General features: G+C 54.3%; 1 protein-coding gene across 1 annotated transcript; it reads right to left on the bottom strand.

The window, feature by feature from the left end:
* Positions 1–372: 372 nt before the first annotated feature.
* LOC146422936 (uncharacterized) lies at positions 373–18143 on the bottom strand. The gene is made up of 13 exons (XM_085045399.1): positions 18000–18143; positions 15910–16519; positions 15527–15828; positions 14167–14280; positions 13293–13363; positions 11902–12086; positions 9747–9860; positions 8447–8529; positions 6698–6827; positions 4630–4802; positions 2698–2759; positions 1710–1788; positions 373–959 (listed from the first exon to the last, which is right to left on the bottom strand). The coding sequence occupies exons 1-13, from the start codon at positions 18141–18143 to the stop codon at positions 885–887; spliced, it is 2142 nt and encodes a 713-aa protein (XP_084901525.1). The 3' UTR covers positions 373–884.
* Between the last annotated feature and the right edge of the window lie 26 nt (positions 18144–18169).

Here is an 18169-nt window from a genome sequence, read left to right as displayed (position 1 = left end):
GGTTTTTCCGCTCCGGTTCGGCTCCTCCCGCTTCGGCTCTCTCCGGACTTTCTCTCCCGGTTCGGTACTTTTCGGCTCCTCCCGGTTCGGGTTTTTCCGGACCGGTTCGGCTCCTCCCGGTTCGGTAGTTTTCGGGTCCCGCTCCGAGTCCGGGTTCGGGCTTTTCCGGAGCGGTTCGGCTCCTCCCGGTTCGGCTCTCCTCGGGCGGGTTCGGGTTTTTCCGCTCCGGTTCGGCTCCTCCCGGTTCGGCTCTCCTCGGGCGGGTTCGGGTTTTTCCGCCCCGGTTCGGCTCCTCCCGGTTCGGCTCTCTCCGGAGCGGTTCGGCTCCTCCCGGTTCGGCTCTGCTCGGGCGGGTTCGGGTTTTTCCGCTCCGGTTCGGCTCCTCCCGGTTCGGGTGTCTCCGGAGCGGTTCGGCTCCCCCCGGTTCGGGTGTTTCCGCCCCGGTTCGGGTGTTTCCGCCCCGGTTCGGCTGTCCCCGCCGCTCCTGTCCCCGCCGTGTCACTCGGGCGGTGCCCACCGGGGCGTGGCCGGCGGCGAGTGACGTCAGGGGGTCCCGGCGAGTGACGTCAGCTCATCCCCACCCCCCGGGGGGCTCAGGGGGGTCCCCGGAGTGGGGGAGGGGCGGGCTGAGGGTGTCACCCGCCTTGTCCCCAACCCTCTGCCGGGCGACCTTGGCGACACAGGGCGGCGCCCCCTCCCCTCCCCCCCCGGGTCGTTTTGGGCCGTTTTGGGCTGTTTTGGGAAGTTTGGCCGTTGCCGTGGCAACGCGACCGCGGCGGGAGTAAATATTTGGTTTCCGCGGGAACGGCGGGGCGTGGCGACCGGAATTGGGTGGGGGGCTACCGGGGGGCTACCGGGGGGCTACCGGGGGCTACCGGGGGGGCTCAGGGCGCGGGGGGCTCTCGGGGGTCCCCAAAATCCGGCCGGGCCGTGGGGAGGGGGCGATCGCGGCTCTGAACCTGCGGGGAGGGGAGAGGGGGGCTCAGTGAGCCGGGGCTACCGAGCGTGGGGATGGGGCTACCTACCGTGGGGCTGGGACCCCCACCCATGGCTCTGGGACCCCCAATCATGGGTCTAGGACCCCCAACTATGGGTCTGAGACCCCCACCCATAGCCCAGGACCACCACCCGTGGGTTTGGGACCACCATTTTTGGCTCTGGGACCCCCACCCATGTCCCAGGACCCCCATTCATGTGTTTAGGACCCCCAGTTATGGGTTTGGGACCCCCACTTGTGGGTCTGGGACCACCACCTATATCCCAGGACCCCCACCCATAGCCTTGAGACCCCCAACCGTGGGTCTGAGACCCTCACCCATATTCCCAGGACCCCCATTTGTGGGTTTGGGACCCCCACCCATATCCTGAGACCCCCACCCATATTCCCAGGACCGCCAACCGTGGGTTTAGGACCACCACCCATATCCTAGGACCCCCAATCATGGCTCTGGGACCCCCAACTATGGGTCTGAGACCCCCACCCATTTCTCCAGGACCACCACCCATGGGTTTGGGACCACCGCCCATGTCCTGGGACCACCATTTTTGGCTCTGGGACCCCCAGTCATGGCTCTGGGACCCCCACCCATATTCCCAGGACCCCCATTTTTGGCTCTGGGACTCCCAATTGTGGGTTTGGGACCACCACCCATATCCCAGGACCCCCATTTGTGGCTCTGGGACCCCCACCCCAGTCCCGCTCCCCCCACCTCTCGGAGGACTCTCTCCCGCAGCTCTCGGCAGCTCAGGGGTCTCTCCTCCTCCTCCTCCTCCTCCTCCTCCTCCTCCCTGGGGGGATTTGGGGTCACCTGGGGTGCTGGGAGACCCCCGGGACCCCCCAACCCATTGCCTGGGGGGGCTGGGGGTCACCTGGGGGTCATCTGGGGGTCACCTGGAGGGTTTGGGGGTCACCTGAGGGTCACCTGGGGGCTGTGGCTCACCTGAGGGGTCTCCTGGGGGGTCACAGGGTCACCTGGGGGTCACCTGGGGGGGTCTGGGGTCATCTGGGGGTCACCTGGGGGGTTTGGAGACTCACCTGGGGGGTCTTAGGGTCACCGGGGGGGGCTTGGGGGTCACCTGGGGGTAGCCTGGGGAGCTTGGGGTCACCTGGGGGGTCTGGGGGTCACCTGGGGGGTTTGGGGTCACCTGGGGCTCACCTGAGGGTCACCTGGAGGGTCTCAGGGTCACCTGGGGCTCACCTGGGGGGCTTAGGGTCACCTGGGGGTCACCTGGGGTCTCAGGTCACTCTGCGGGTCTGAGGGTCACCTGGGGGGTCTTAGGGTCACCTGGGGGGCTTGGGGTCACCTGGGGGTAGCCTGGGGAGCTTGGGGTCACCTGGGGGTCTGGGGTCATGGGGTTGGGGTCACCTGTGGCTCACCTGAGGGTCACCTGGAGGGCTGAGGGTCACCTGGAGGTTTTGGGGTCACCTGGGGGTCGCCTGGGGGTCACCTGGGGGGTCTGGGCGTCACCTGGGGGGGTTTGGGTGTCACCTGAGGGTCACCTGGGGGTCTGAGGGTCACCTGGCATGTCTGGGGGTCACCTGAGGGTCACCTGAGGGTCACCAGGGGGTCACCTCGGGGGTCTGAGGATCACCTGGCATGTCTGGGGCTCACCTGGGGGTTCTCAGGGTCACCTGTGGGTCACCTGAGGGTCACCTGTGTGTCACCTGGGGGATCTCAGGGTCACCTGGGGGCTCACCTGGGGCTGGGGGGGCGCAGGGGGAGCTGCAGACCCCGAATGGCTTCGTTCCCTGCCAGGACCTGGGGGAGAGGAGGAGCCCAAATTACCCCAAAAATCCCCAAATTTCACCCCAAAAAAACCCAAAATCCCCCTTAAAACCCCAACAACCCCACCAAAAAAACCCAAAACCCCCAAAATCCCCCCAAAACCCCGCAACAAACCCCCAAAAACCCCCCAAACCTCCCAAAAAAACCACCAAAATCCCCCAAAATCTCCCCATAAAACCCCCAAAATTTCCCCCAAAAGCCCGAAATCCCCCCCAAAACCCCCAAATCCCCCCAAACCCCAAACCCCAAAAGCCCCCAAATATCCCTCCAAACCCCCAAAAACCCCAAAATCCCCCAAAAACCCCCAAAACCTCCCAAAATCCCCCCCCAAAACCCCCCAAATCCCCGAAATCCCCCCAAACCCCAAAACTCCAAATGCCCACAAATCTCCCCCAAAAAAACCCCAAACCTCCCAAAATCCCCACCAAATACCCCAAACCCCAAATCCCCCAAAACTCCCCAAAACCCCAAAAAAACCTAAAACCCCAAATCTCCCCACAAATCCCCCAAAACCCCCAAAATCCCAAAATCCCCCAAAATCTCCCCAAAAACCCCAAAACCTCCCAAAAACCCCAAAAACCCCCCAAATCCCAAAAAATCCCCAAAATCCCCAAAATCCCAAAAAATCCCCAATCCCCAAAAATCCCAAAAATCCGAAAAATCCGAAAAATCCCAAAAATCCCAAAAAATCCCCAATCCCCAAAAATCCCAAAAAATCCCCCAATCCCCAAAAATCCCCAAAGTTCCCAAAAACCCCAAAACTCTCCAAAAATCCCCAAATCTCCCAAAATCCCCCCAAATCTCCCCAAAACCTCCCAAACCCCAAAATTCCCCCAAAACTCCCCAAAAATCCCAAAATCCCCAAAACTCCCCAAAAATCCCCCAAAAATCCCAAAATCCCCCCAAATCTCCCCCCAAAAATCCCAAAAACCAAATATCCCCCAAACATTCCCAAAATCCCAAAAACCCCCAAAATCCCCCAAATCCCCCAAACTCTCCTAAAACCCCAAACCCCAAAAACCCCAAAACCCCAAAAACCCCAAAAATCCCAAAATCCCAAAATCTCAAATCCCAAATCCAAAAATCCCAAAAATCCCCAAAATCCCCCAAAACCCCAAAAATCCCACCAAAAATCCCCCCAAAACTCAAAACCAAAAAACCCCCAAAAATCCCCCAAAAAACCCAAAAATCCCCAAAAATCCCCAAAAATCCCACAAAAAACCCAAAAATCCTCCCAAAATCCCCCAAAATCCCAAAATCTCCCCAAAATCCCCCAAATCTCCCCAAAACCCCCAAAAATCCCAAAAATCCCCAAATTCTCCCTAAAACCCCAAAAATCCCCAAAACCCAAAATCCCCAAAATTCCACCAAATACCCCAAAACCCCAAAATCTCCCCAAAACCTCCCAAAACCCCCTAAACCCCAAAACCCCCAAAACCCCTCAAACCCCCAAAAAACCCCCCAAAACTCTCCCCAAAAAACCCCAAAACCCCAAAATCTCCCCAAAACTCCTCCCAAAATCCCCCAAAAATCCCCAAATCTCTCCCCAAAATCCCCAAAAACTCCCCAAAAACCTCCCAAAAAATCCCAAAAACCCCCAAATCCCCCAAAATCCCCAAATCTCCCCCCAAAATCCCCAAATCTCCCCCAAAACCCCTAAAAACTCCCAAAATCCCCAAATCTCCCCCAAAACCTCCCAAACACAAAAATCCCCCCTAAAAACCCCTTAAACCCCAATCTCCCCAAAATCCCCAAAACCTCAAAACCCCCAAATCTCCGCAAATCTCCCCCAAAACCTCCCAAAAAAACCCCAAACCCCCCAAAAATCCCCCAAAATCCCCACCTGGGTTTCCCCCCTCAGCACCAGCAGCCTGCAGACCCCAAACTCCAAGCGCCTCAGCTGATCCCACAGCGGCTCGGGGTGTCCCTGGGGCTCTTCGGGGGGATTTGGGGGATTTTGGGGCGTTTTGGGGTCACCCTGCCCCTCCCCCAGCCGGGCCAGCAGAGCTTCCAGTCCTGGAAGGGGAAAAAAAACCCAAAAATTTGGGGAAAATCCTAAAAATTGGGGGAAATTTGCTCTTCCAGGACCTAAATGAACCCTTTCAGGACCTCAAATTGCTCCTCCAGACCCCAAATTTTCCCTTCCAGGACCCAATTTAACCCTTCCAGGACCCAATTTAACCCTTCCAGGACCTAAATTTGCCCTTCCAGGATCCCAAAATTGCCCCCAGACCCCAAATTTACCCTTCCAGGACCCGAATTAACCTTCCAGGACCTCAATTAACCCCCCCAAGACTCCAATTTACCCTTCCAGGACCCCAAATTATGCCCCCAGACCCCAAATTTATCTTCCAGGACCCAATTTAACCCTTCCAGGACCCAAATTTGCCCTTTCAGGACCTCAAATTGCATCCCAGACCCCAAACTATCCCCCCAGACCCCAAATTTACCCTTCCAGGACCTAGATTTAACCCTTCCAGGACCCCAAATTGCTCTCCAGACCCCAAATTTACCCTTGCAGGACCAAAAATTTACCCTTCTAGGACCCCAAATTATCCCCCTAGACCCCCAATTTACCCTTCCAGGACCCAAATTAACACCCCAGACCCCAAATTTCCCCTTCCAGGACCCAATTTAACCCTTGCAGGACCCAAATTAACCCTTCCAGGACCCAAATTTACCCTTCCAGGACCTAAATTAACTCTCCAGACCCCAATTTCACCCTTCCAGGACCCAAATTAACCCCTAACGCCCCAAATTTTCCCTTCCAGGACCCGAAATCCCCCTCCCCAAACCCCAGAGACCCCCAAATTTGGGGATTTCCCCTCCGAATTTTGGGGTTTTCCCCCAAATTTGGGGTTTTTCCCACATATTTTGGGATTTCCCCATATTTTGGGGGTTTTTTTTCCCCAAATTTGGGATTTCCTCCTCCATTTTTGGGGATTTCCCCCCATATTTTGTCATTTCTCTCCCCAAATTTTGGGCTTTTCCCCTAAATTTTGGGATTTCCTCCCCAAAAATTTTGGGATTTCCCCCCAAATTTGGCTTCTCTCTCCCCAAATTTCGGGTTTTTCCCCCCAAATTTTGTGTTTTCTCCCCAAATTTTTGAGTTTTTTCTCCATATTTTGTTTTTTCCCCCCAAATTTTGGGATCTCTCTCCCCGAATTTTTGGGGTTTTTTCCCCCAAATTTCATTGTTTTCCCCAAATTTCGAGTTTTTTCCCCCCATATTTTGGGATTTCCCCCTCGAATTTCGGGGTTTTTCCCCCAAATTTTGTGTTTTCTCCCCAAATTTCATTTTTTTCCCCCCAAATTTCAGTTCTCTCTCCCCATATTTCAGATTTTTCCTCCAAATTTTGGGATTTCCCCCCGAATTTCGAGGTTTTCCCCCCAAATTTTGAGTTTTTCCCCCCAAATTTGGGTTTTCTCTCCCCGAATTTCGGGTTTTTCCCCGCAAATTTTGGGGTTTTTTCCCCGAATTTCGGGGTTTCTCCCCAAATTTTGGGATTTCCGCCCCAAATTTTGGGTTTTTCCCAAATTTCAGTTTTTCCCCCCAAATTTCGGGGTTTTTCCCCCAAATTTTGGGCGTTTTGCCCAAATTTCGAGTTTTTCCCCCCAAATTTTCAGGTTTCCCCCCAAGTTTTGGGATTTCCCCCCAAATTTTTGGATTTCTCCCCTAATTTTGGGGTTTTCCCCCAAATTTCGAGTTTTTCCCACCGAATTTCGGATTTTCTCCCCAGATTTTGAGGGTTTTTTCCCCATTTTTTGTGTTTTCTCCCCAAATTTTTTGGTTTTTCCCCCGAATTTCGGGATTTTCCCCCCCAAATTTTGGGGTTTTTCCCCCAAATTTCGGGTTTTTCCCCCAAATTTCGAGTTTTTCCCCCCAAATTTTGGGATTTCTCTCCCCCCTACCTGCCCTCAGCCCCCCCAGCTCCTCCCTCCTGCTCCTCTCCTCCTCCTGCAGCTCCCAAATCTCCGTTTTGGGGTCATTTTGGGGCTCCTGAGGCTCCTCGGGAGGCTTTGCTGCTGCTGCTGCCCGGAGCTGGGGAGGGAATTTGGGGAGATTTGGGGTTTTTGGGGGAAATTTGGGGGTTTTTGGGGGGATTTGGGGGAATTTGGGGTTTTTGTGGGATTTTGGGGGATTTTTGTGGGTTTTTTGTGAATTTTGGGGGATTTTGTGGGTTTTGAGGGGATTTGGGGGATTTGGGGGAATTTTAGGGGAATTTTGGGGATTTTTTGGGGATTTTTTGGGGTTATTTTTGGGAATTTTTTGGGGAATTTTTTGGGAATTTTGGGGAATTTTTTTGGATTTTTGGGGATTTTGGGGGATTTTTGGGGAATTTTTGGGGAATTTTGGGATTTTTTGGGAGGAATTTTCGGTGTTTTTGGGAATTTTTGGGGAATTTTGGGGGATTTTGGGGGTTTTTTGGGAATTTTTTTTGGGGGGGGATTTGGGGGATTTGGGGGGGAATTTTGGGTATTTGGGGCAATTTTTGGGGGATTTTTTTGGGGATTTTTTGGGGGATTTTTGGGATTTTGGGGTTTTTTGGGATTTTGGAGGGATTTTTGGGGGTTTTTGGGGGTTTTTTGGGAATTTTGGGGATTTTGGGGGTTTTTGTGGGTTTTGAGGGGATTTGGGGTTTTTTGGGGAATTTGGGGAATTTGGGGTTTTTTGGGGGATTTTGAGTTTTTGGGGTTTTGGAATTTTGGGTGGGATTTGGGGTTTTTGGGGGTTTTGAGGGATTTGGGGATTTTGGAGGAATTTTGGGTTTTGGGGTTTTTTTGGGGGTTTTGGGGGATTTTTTGGTGTTTTTGGGTTTTTGGTGAATTTTGGGGGATTTTGGGGTTTTTTTTGTGGGTTTTGAGGGGATTTGGGGATTTGGGGGATTTTGGGGATTTGGGGAGATTTTGGGGGTTTTAGGGTGTTTTTGGGGGATTTTAGGAGGTTTTCGGGGGTTTTTGGGAATTTTGGGAGGAATTTGGGGGGATTTTGTGGGTTTTGAGGGGATTTGGGGGATTTTGGGGGAATTTTTGGGTTTTGGGGGTTTTGGGGGTTTTGGGGGATTTTTGGGTGTTTTTTGGGGAGTTTGGGGGGCCTTGGGGGTTTTTGGTGGGTTTTGAGGGGATTTGGGGGATTTTGGGGGAATTTTGGTTTTTGGGGAATTTGGGGTTTTTTGGGAGGGCATCTATAGGGAATTTGGGTTTTTTTGGGGGGGAGTTTGGGGGAATTTTGGGGGGTTTTGGCTTTTTTTGGGGGGCCTGGAGGTGTTATGGGTGAGATTTTGGGGTTTTGGGGTTTTTTGGGGGGATTTTGGGGTATTTTTGGGGTGGTTTTTGGGGTGTTTTGGGGTTTTTTTGGGGGTGATTTGGGAGTTTTGTGGTGTTTTTGGGAGTCTTGAGGTATTTTGGGGTATTTTTTGGGGGTATTTCGGGTGGTTTTTGGGGTCTTTTTGGGTGTTTTGGGGCATTTTGGGGTGATTTTGGGGTATTTTTTGGGGTGATTTTGGGGTTTTTTGGGGTTTTTGGGGATTTGGGGTTATTTTTTGGGGTTATTTTTGGGGGTTTTTTGGGTTTTTTGGGGTGTTTTTGGGAGTTTCGGGGTATTTTGGGTTATTTTGGGTTATTTTTTTTGGGGGATTTTTGGGGTTTTTTGGGTCTCACCTGCTCCACCTGCTGCTGCAGCTCCTGCAGCTCTCGGCGTTGCTCTGTGAGCAGCAGAAACTGCGAGAAGCTCTCAGCATCTCCTGCACCCCAAAAACCAGAAAAAAACCCCAAAAATCAGCGTGGGAACCCAAAAAAACCCCAAAAAATCAGCGAAACACCCCAAATTTCAGCGTGGAACCCAAAAAATCAGCGTGGGAACCCCAAAAAACCCCAAAATTAGCGTGGGAAACCGAAAATCAACCAAAAAAACACCCCAAAATCAGCACGGGAATCCCAAAAAAAACTCCAAAAATCAGCTTGGGAATCCCAAAAATTAGCGTGGAAACCCAAAAATCAACGTGGGAACTCCAAAAAAAACCCCAAAAATCAGTCTGGGAACCCAAAAAAACCCCAAAATCAGGATGGGAATCCCAAAAATCAGCATGGGAACTCCAAAAAAACCCCAAAAAATCAAGATGGGAATCCCAAATCCACCCCAAATCCACCCCAAATCCACAAATCTTCCCCAAATTCACCCCAAATTCCCCCAAATCTCCCAAATTCCCCTCAAATTCCATCAAAATTCCCCCAAAATCCCCCCAAATCTTCCCAAATTCACCCCAAATCCCCCAAATTTCCCCCAAATTCCTCCCAAATCTCCCAAATTCCCCCAAAATCCATCCAAATCCCCCAAAATTCCGCAAAATTTCCCCAAAATTCCCCCAAATCCTCCCAAATTCACCTCAAATCTCCCCCAAATTCCCCCAATCCACCCAAAATCCTCCCAAATTCCACCCAACCCCAAAATCCACCCAAATCCCCACCCTCCCTCAAATTTCCCCAAATCTCCCAAATTCCTCCCAAGTTCCCAAACCATCCAAAATCCTCAAATTCCACCCAAATTCCATCCAAATTCCCCGAATCCTCCCACCTCCCCAAAATCCCCAAAATTCCCCCAAATTCCCTAAATTCTCCCAACATTCCCCAAATTCTCCCAAAATTCCCCAAATCCTCCCAAATCCCCCAAAATTCCCTCAATTCCCTTCAAGTTCCACCCAAAATTCCCCCAAATTCACCCCAAATCTCCCAAAATCCTCCCAAATTCACCTGAGATCCCCAAATTCACCACAAATCTCCTCCAAACCCCCAAAATTCCCCCCAAATCCCCCCAAATCCCTCAAATTCCATCCAAATTACCCCAAAATTCCCCCCAAATCCCCCAAAATTCCCCCAAATTCCCCCCAAATCCCCCTAAATTCCCCCCAAATCCCCCCAAATTCCCCCCAAATCCCCCCAAAATCCCCCAAATCCTCCTCACCCTCCATCCAGGCTTCATCCTCCTCCTCCTCGGGGGTCTCCAGCCCCTCCCCCACCCCCTCCGGGGGGTCCTGGGGGGGCTCTGGGGGGGGGAGGGGCTGCGGGGGGGGCAGGGCTGGGGGGGGGTTGGGGGGACAGAGGTGAAATGGGGCTGGGGGCAGTGGGGACCCCAAAATCCTAAATTTGGGACCCCAAAATCCCAAAATCTTAAATCAGGGACCCCAAAATCCTAAGTCAGGAGCCCCAAAATCCTAAATTAGGAACCCCAAAATCCTAAATTAGGGACTCGAAATCCTAAATCAGGGACCCCAAAATCCCAAATCAGAGCACTCAGGGACCCCCAAATCCCAAAATCCTAAATTAGGGACCCCAAAATCCCAAAATCAGGGCATCCAGGGAACCCAAAATCCCAAAATCAGGGCATCCAGGGAACCCAAAATCCCAAAATCCTAAGTCAGGAGCCCCAAAATCCTAAATTAGGGATCCCAAATCCTAAATTAGGGACCCCAAATCCCAAATCAGAGCACTCAGGGACCCCAAAATCCCAAAATCAGGACACCAAGGGATCCCAAAATCCAACCCAGGGACTCCAAAACCCCAAATCCCAAACCAGGAACCCCAAATCCTAAATTAGGAACCCCAAAATCCCAAATCGGGGCAACCAGGGACCCCCAAATCCCAAAATCCTAAATCGGGACCCCCAAAACCCAACCCAGAGACCCCAAACCCCAAATCAGAGCACCCAGGGACCCCAAAATCCCAAAATCAGGACACCAAGGGATCCCAAAATCCCAACCCAGGGACCCCCAAAACCCCAAATCCCAAATCAGGACCCCAAAACCCCAAATCAGGACATCCAGGAACCCCAAAATCCCCAAATCAGAAACCCCAAATCAGGAACCCCAAAATCCTAAATCAGGAGCCCCAAAATCCCAACCCACGGACCTCAAAACCCCAAATCCCCTAATCAGGACACTCAGGGACCCCAAAACCCAACCCAGGGACGCCAAACCCCAAATCAGAGCACCTAGAGACCCAAAATCCTAAGTCAGAGCAGCTAGGGACCCCAAAATCCCAAAATTAGGGTACCCAGGGACCCCAAAATCCCAAATCAGGAACCCCAAAATCCCAAATCAGTACACCTAGAGACCCCAAAATCCCAAAATCAGGAACCCCAAATCCCCTAATCATGACACCTAGGGACCCCAAAATCCAACCCAGAGACCCCAAAACCCCAAATCAGAGCAGCTAGGGACCCCAAATCCCCTAATCAGGACATCCAGGGACCCCAAAACCCCCAAATCAGAAACCCCAAACCCCAAATCAGGATATCCATGAACCCCAAATCCCAAATGAGGAACCCCAAATCCCAAATCAGAATACCCAGAGACCCCAAATCCCAAAATCAGGAACCCCAAAATCCCAAATCAGGAACCCCAAAACCCCAAATCAGAGCACCTAGAGACCCCAAAATCCCCAAATCAGGACCCCAAATCCCCTAATCAGGACACCCAGGGACCCCAAAATCCAACCCAGGGACCCCCAAATCCCAAATCAGAGCACCTAGGGACCCCAAATCCCAAATCAGGACCCCAAAACCCCAAATCAGGAACCCCAAACTCCCCAAATCAGAACACCCAGAGACCCCAAAATCCTAAATCAGGACCCCAAACCCCAAACCAGGAACCCCAAAACCCCAAATCAGAGCACCTAGAGACCCCAAATCCCAAAATCAGGAACCCCAAAATCTTAAATCAGGAACCCCAAACCCCAAATCAGAGCATCCGGAGACCCAAAAATCCTAAACCAGGATCCCAAATCCCCTAATCAGGACACCCAGGGATCCCAAAATCCTAAATCAGGACCCCAAAACCCCAAAAATCCTAAATCAGGACCCCAAATCCCAAATCAGGAACCCCAAATCCCAAATTCAGAACACCCAGAGACCCCAAATCCTAAACCAGGAACCCCAAACCCCAAACCAGGACCCCCAAAACCCCAAATCAGGACACTCAGAGACCCCAAAAATCCTAAATCAGGACCCCAAAACCCCAAACCAGGACCCCAAAACCCCTAATCAGGACACCCAGAGACCCCAAATCCTAAATCAGGACCCCAAAACCCAAAGCCCCCATTTGGGGTGACCCCATAAATACCCTTTCGGGGTCTCTCCTTGGCCGCCAGGAAGTTCCTCAGTTGCTTCTCTCTCTCCCGACGCCTTTGCTGCTCCTTGGCGGCGACTTTTGGGGTCCCCAGAGACCCCAAAAACCCCAAAGGAGACCCCAAAGACCCCAAAGGAGACCCCAAAGACCCCAAAGACCCCTGAGAGACCAGAGGAGCCCTGCAGGGTATGGGGGAGTTAGGGGATTTGGGGGAAATTAGGGGATTTTGGGGGATTTGGGGGGATTTGGGGGGATTTGGGGGAAATTGAGGGATTTTGGGGGATTTAGGGGATTTGGGGGGAATTGAGGAATTTGGGGGATTTAGGGGATTTAGGGGATTTGGATTTTGGGGAAATTGGGGATTTTGGGGATTTAGGGATTTGGGGGATTTGGGGAATTTAGGGATTTTGGGGGATTTAGGGATTTGGGGGAATTGAAGGATTTGGGGATTTGGGGAATTGAGGGATTTGGGGGATTTTGATTTTGGGGAATTTGAGAGGAATTTAAGGATTTTGGGGGATTTAGGGATTGGGAGATTTGGGGGATTGGAAAATTTGGGGGATTTGGGATTGGGGGATTGAGGGATTTGGGGAGTTAGGGGAGATTTGGGAGGATTTAGGGGGATTTGGGGGATTCAGATTTAGGAGATTTAGGGGATTTGGGGGACATGAGGAATTTGGGGGATTTAGGATTTGGGGAGAAATTGGGGATTTGGGGAATTAGGGATTGGGGAATTGAGAGATTTGGGGGAATGGAGGGATTTGAGGGAATTTAAGGGATTTTTGGGATTTAGGAGATTTGGGATGAATTGAGGGATTTAGGGAATTTGGGGGAATTGAGGAATTTGGGGGATTTAGGAGAATTAGGGATTGGGGGAATTGAAAATTTAGGATTTAGGGGATTTAAGGGGTTTTGGGAGGAATTGAGGGATTTGGGGGGAATTTAAGGGATTTTGGGGGGAATGAGAAATTTGGGGGATTTGGGAGGTTGGGGGAATTGAGGGATTTGGGGAAATTAGGGGATTTGGGGGATTTGGGGTGCCAAGGTGAGGCCAGGGAGTTTTGAGGGTGTCGAGTTTTGGGGGCTGTTGGGTTTAGGGTGTTTTGGGGTGGTTTTTGGGGGAGATTTTGGGGTTTCAGGGGTGATTTTTGGGGTTTTCAGGGTGATTTTTGGGGGTTTTGGGGTGTTTTGGGGTTTTGTGATTTTTGAGTCAGACTTTTTGGGGGTTTTTTGGGGTGAGGTCAGTTTTGAGGGTTTTTGGGGTTTTTTGGGGGTTTTTTTGGGGGTTTTTTTGGGGTTTTTGGGGTTTTTTTGGGGGGTTTTTTGGGGTTTTGGGTGGTTTTGGGGTGATTTTTGGGGTTTTTGGGGGTTTTTGTTTTCCCCACCTGTCACTCTTGGCTCTCACTGCTGCTCTCTCCAGCTCAGCCTTGATCTCCTGCTGGGTTTGCTCCAACTCCTGCAGCCAATCAGAGCCCTTGGGATCCACCCCTCAGCCAATCAGAGCCCCCGAGATCCACACCCAGCCAATCAGAGCCCTTGAGACCAACCTCAGCCAATCAGAGCCCCCAAGGATCAATCCCAGCCAATCAGAGCTCTTGGGATCCACTCCCCAGCCAATCAGGGCCCTCCATTACCCCAGGATCCATTTCCCACCAATCAGAGCCCTCTGTCACCCTGGGATCCACTCCCAGCCAATCAGAGCCCTCAGGATCCACCCTCAGCCAATCAGGAGCCTCCATCATCCCGGGATCCATCTCCAGCCAATCAGAGCCCCCGAGATCCACCCTCAGCCAATCAGTGGGGTTTGGGGTGTCCCCAGTGGATTTTGGGGAATTTGGGGCTCCCTGATAGATTTTTGGGGTGTTTGAGGGATTTTTGGGGTTTCCTGGTAGGATTTTGGGGTGTCTGAGGGGTTTTTGGAGCTCCCAGACAGATTTTTGGGGTTTCCCGGCAGATTTTTGGGGTCCCTGATGGATTTTTGGGGTCCCTGATGGATTTTTGGGGTCCCTGATGGATTTTTGGGGCTCCCTGATTGATAGATTTTGGGGTTTCCTGGTAGATTTTCAGAGTGTCTGAGGGATTTTTGGGGTTTCCCGGTAGATTTTTGGGATTTCCCAGCAGATTTTTGGGTCTCCCTGATGGATTTTCGGGTGTTTTGGTAGATTTTTGGGTCTCCCTGGCAGATTTTTGGGGTCCCAGACAGGTTTTTGGGGTTTCCAGACAGATTTTTGGGGTCCCAGCCGGGTTTTGGGGTCTCACCTGCAGCCTCCTGGCCAGCAGCTCCCTCAGCCTCAGCCGCTCTCCCCTCAGCCCCTCCAGCTCCTCCCGCAGCCGCGCCAGAGACCCCTGAGAGCCCTGGAGGGCAGCGCTGGCCTGGGAGACCCCAAAAATGGGTTAGAGACCCTCAAAATGGGGTTAGAGACCCCCAGAGACCCCTGAGAGCCCCGGAGAGCTGTGCTGGCCTGGGAGACCCCAAAATAGGAGTTAGAGACCCCCAAAATGGGTTAGAGACCCCAGAAAATGGGTTAGAGACCCCTGAGAGCCCCGGAGAGCTCTGCTGGCCTGGGAGACCCCAAAATAGGGGTTAGAGACCCCCTGAGACCCCCAGAGACCCCTGAGACCCCCGGAGAGCTCTGCTGGCCTGGGGAGACCCCAGAGACCCCAAAAAATGGGGTTAGAGACCCCCACAGAGACCCCTGAGAGCCCCGGAGAGCTCTGCTGGCCTGGGAGACCCCAAAAAATGGGTTAGAGACCCCAAAAAATGGGGTTAGAGACCCCCCGAGACCCCCAGAGACCCCTGAGATCCCCGGAGAGCTGTGCAGGCCTGGGAGACCCCAGAGACCCCCAAAAAGGGTTAGAGACCCCTGAGACCCCCCAAAAAGGTTACAGACCCCCTGAGACACCCAGGGACCCAGTGAGACCCCCGAAAAGGGTTAGAGACCCCCCAGAGACCCCCTGAGACCCCCGGGAAGGGTTCAAGACCTCCTGAGACCCCCCAAGGACGCCAGAGAGCCTCAGAGACCCCCAAAAAAGGTTAGAGACCCCCTGAGACCCCCGGAGGGCAGCGCCGGCCTGGGGAGACCCCAGAGACCCCTGAAAAGAGGTTAGAGACCCCCAGAGACCCCTGGAAACAGGTTAGAGACCCCCGGAGACCCCTGAAAAGAGGTTAGAGACCCCCGGAGACCCCTGAAAAGAGGTTAGAGACCCCCAGAGACCCCTGAAAAGAGGTTAGAGACGCCCGGAGACCCCCTGAGCACCACCCCAGTTTGGGGAAGACCCCCATGGGTCAGGGAAAGCCCCCCAGTCAGGGGTCACCAGCCGAGAGACCCCCGTGGGTCTGAGACCCCCTGAGAGGGACCCCAAATCATGGGTCTGAGACCCCAATTCGTGGGTCTGAGACCCCCAACCCATAGCCCTGAGACCCCAATCCGTGGGTCTGAGACCCCCTGAGAGGGACCCCAATCCATGGGTCTGAGACCCCCACCCATGGGTCTGCGGTTCCCCCATAGCCCTGAGACCCCCACTCACAGCCCCAGGACCCCCACCCATGGCCCTGAGACCCCCACCCACGGTTCAGGGACCCCCAAGCCCCCCAAGCCCCCCAGCCCGGGGGTCTCACCCTCTGCAGCTGATCCTGCAGCAGCTCCGCCCTGCGCCGGGCTGGGTCCGTGTGGGGCAGAGGGGCGGCGAGAGCCCCGCCTGGGGGGCTGAGAGCCAAATCTATGGGGCCGGGAGGGCCGGTTGGGGGGCTGAGAGCCCAACCTGGGGGGCAGAGATCAGCTGTGGGGCAGAGACCCCCAGCTATGGGGCACAGACCCCAATCTATGGGGCTGAGAGCCAAATCTATGGGGCAGAGATCAGCTGTGGGGCTGAGAGCCAAATCTATGGGGCTGGGAACTGAATCTATGGGGCAGAGATCAGCTGTGGGGCCAGGATTGTCAGCTATGGGGCTGAGAGCCCAATCTATGGGGCAGAGATCATCTGTGGGGCTGAGAGCCCAACCTGTGGGGCTGGGAACTGAATCTATGGGGCTGAGAGCCCAGCCTGGAGGGCAGAGACAATCTATGGGGCTGAGAGTGTCATCTATGGGGCTGGGAACTGAATCTATGGGGCAGGGAGCCCAATCTATGGGGCAGAGATCATCTATGGGGCACAGACCCCAATCTGTGGGGCACAGAGCCCAATCTATGGGGCTGAGAGCCCAGCCTGGGGGGCACAGACCCCACTCTATGGGGCACAGACCCCAGTCTATGGGGCAGAGATCATCTATGGGGCTGGGATTGTCATCTATGGGGCAGAGCCCCCAATCTGTGGGGCACAGAGCCCAATCTGTGCGGCAGAGACCCCAATCTGTGGGGCAGAGATCATCTATGGGGCAGAGAGCCCAATCTGTGGGGCAGAGATCATCTATGGGGCACAGAGCCCAATCTATGGGGCACAGAGCCCAATCTATGGGGCAGAGACCCCAATCTGTGGGGCAGAGATCATCTATGGGGCTGGGATTGTCATCTATGGGGCACAGAGCCCCCCCAGCCCCCCATTCCTGCCCCACAGCTCTCGGTTGGCATCGATCGGTTGGTGGCAACTTGGGGGGCAACCCAGGCCCCGCCCCCTGCCCCACAAGTGACCCACAAGTGACCCCAAACTGCCCCCCAAGTGCCCCTAAGTGACCCCTAAGTGACTCTAATGCCCCACAAGTGACCCTATTGCCCTACAAGTGCCCCTAAATGTCCCTCAGCCCCACAAGTGACCCTCGAGTGACCCCAAACTGCCCCCCAAGTGACTCCTCAGCCCCACAAGTGACTCTATTGCCCCCCAAGTGCCCCTAAATGCCCCTCAGCCCCACAGCTGATCCCCCAAATTCCCTCCCAGCCCCACAAGTGCCCCCCAAGTGACCCACAAGTGACTCCAGTGCCCCACTGCTCCCAGCCCCACAACTGATCCCCCAAACTACCCCCCAAATTCCCCAAACTGCCCCTAAGTGACTCCATTGCCCCCCAAGTGTCCTCTGCAGACCCCAAACTGCCCCAGTGACTCCAGTGCCCCCAAGTGCCCTCAATGCCCCCCAGCCCCACAACTGATCCCCCAAATTCCCTCCCAGCCCCACAACTGCCCCCCAAGTGACCCACAAGTGACTCCTCAGCCCCACAAGTGACTCTATTGCCCCCAAGTGACCCTAAATGCCCCTCAGCCCCACAGCTGATCCCCAAATCCCCCAAATGCCCCCAAATTCCCTCCCAGCCCGACCAAGTGCCCCCAAATGGGGTTCCCAGACCCCCAAGTGACTCCAGTGACCCCCAGGTGACTCCCAAGTGTCTCTGCAGACCCAGCTGCCCCTAAGTGCCCCCCAGCCCCACAAGTGACTCCAGTGCCCCACAAGTCCCCTAAATGCCCCTCAGCCCCACACTGACCCCAAATCCCCCAACTCCCCAAACTGCCCCCCAAGTGACTCCTCAGCCCCCCAAGTGCCCCTCAATGCCCCCAGCCCCACACTGATCCCCAAATCCCCAAGCCCCTAATCCCCCAACTGCCCCCAAATTCCTCCCAGCCCCCAACTCCCCCAAATGGGTTCCCAGCCTCAAATCCCCCCAAGTGACCCCACATTCCCCCAGCCCCAACTCACCCAAATTCCCAAACTGCCCAAATCCCCCAAATGCCCCCAAATTCCTCCCAGGCCCCCAACTCACCCAAATTCCTCAGCCTCCAAATCCCCAAGTGACCCTAAATTCACTCACCCCCCACATCTCCCACCCCCCAAATTTTCCCCCCAAAAATCCCCAAATTCGTCCCCGCGGGGCTCTGACCGCCGTCACGTGACATCGCCCCGCCGTTGCTATGGAGATGTCGCCAAGGGGCGTGGCCTCGCATAACCACGTGACGCTGGAAAATTGCGTCATTGGTCACGTGATCCCCACCCCGCAACCGACCAATCAGCGGCTGGGCGTGGCCCGGGCTGGCAGCCAATCACAAACAGGGCGTGGCCGCGGCGCCAACAGCCAATCAGCGGCTTTCCTTCCCGCCCTCAATTCAGCCAATCAGAGCTCAGCTTAGCCGGACGGGGAGGGGAGGGGAAAACCCCCCAAAAAACCCACCGACCAATCAGAAGCCGCCAAAGTTTCCAGCCAATAGGATGAGAGGCTCCGGGCTGGGAGCCAATCAGCGGGCGGGATTGTGGGGAGGGGCGGGGCCATGGTGGGCGTGGTCGAGGTGGGCGTGGCCAGGGTGGGCGTGGCCATTGTGGGCGTGGCTTCCCCAAATCCTG

This window comes from Lichenostomus cassidix, unplaced genomic scaffold, assembly GCF_008360975.1.
Source record: "Lichenostomus cassidix isolate B80296 unplaced genomic scaffold, HeHo_3.0 HiC_scaffold_38, whole genome shotgun sequence".
NCBI lineage: Eukaryota > Metazoa > Chordata > Aves > Passeriformes > Meliphagidae > Lichenostomus > Lichenostomus cassidix.
Note: the sequence above shows the minus strand (reverse complement) of the source record. Positions and strands in the feature narration are given on the sequence as shown.

Bases quoted from the DNA above. Each gene is read 5' to 3' on its own strand.
- LOC146422936 (XM_085045399.1), bottom strand. From the start codon at position 18,143: ATGGCCACGCCCACCCTGGCCACGCCCACCTCGACCACGCCCACCATG. The intron at 13,364-14,166 runs GTGAGACCCCAA...GATTGGCTGCAG, and splicing joins TGCTGGCCAGGAGGCTGCAG to GAGTTGGAGCAAACCCAGCA. The intron at 9,861-11,901 runs GTATTTATGGGG...ACCCCCCCCCAG, and splicing joins CAAGGAGAGACCCCGAAAGG to CCCTGCCCCCCCCGCAGCCC.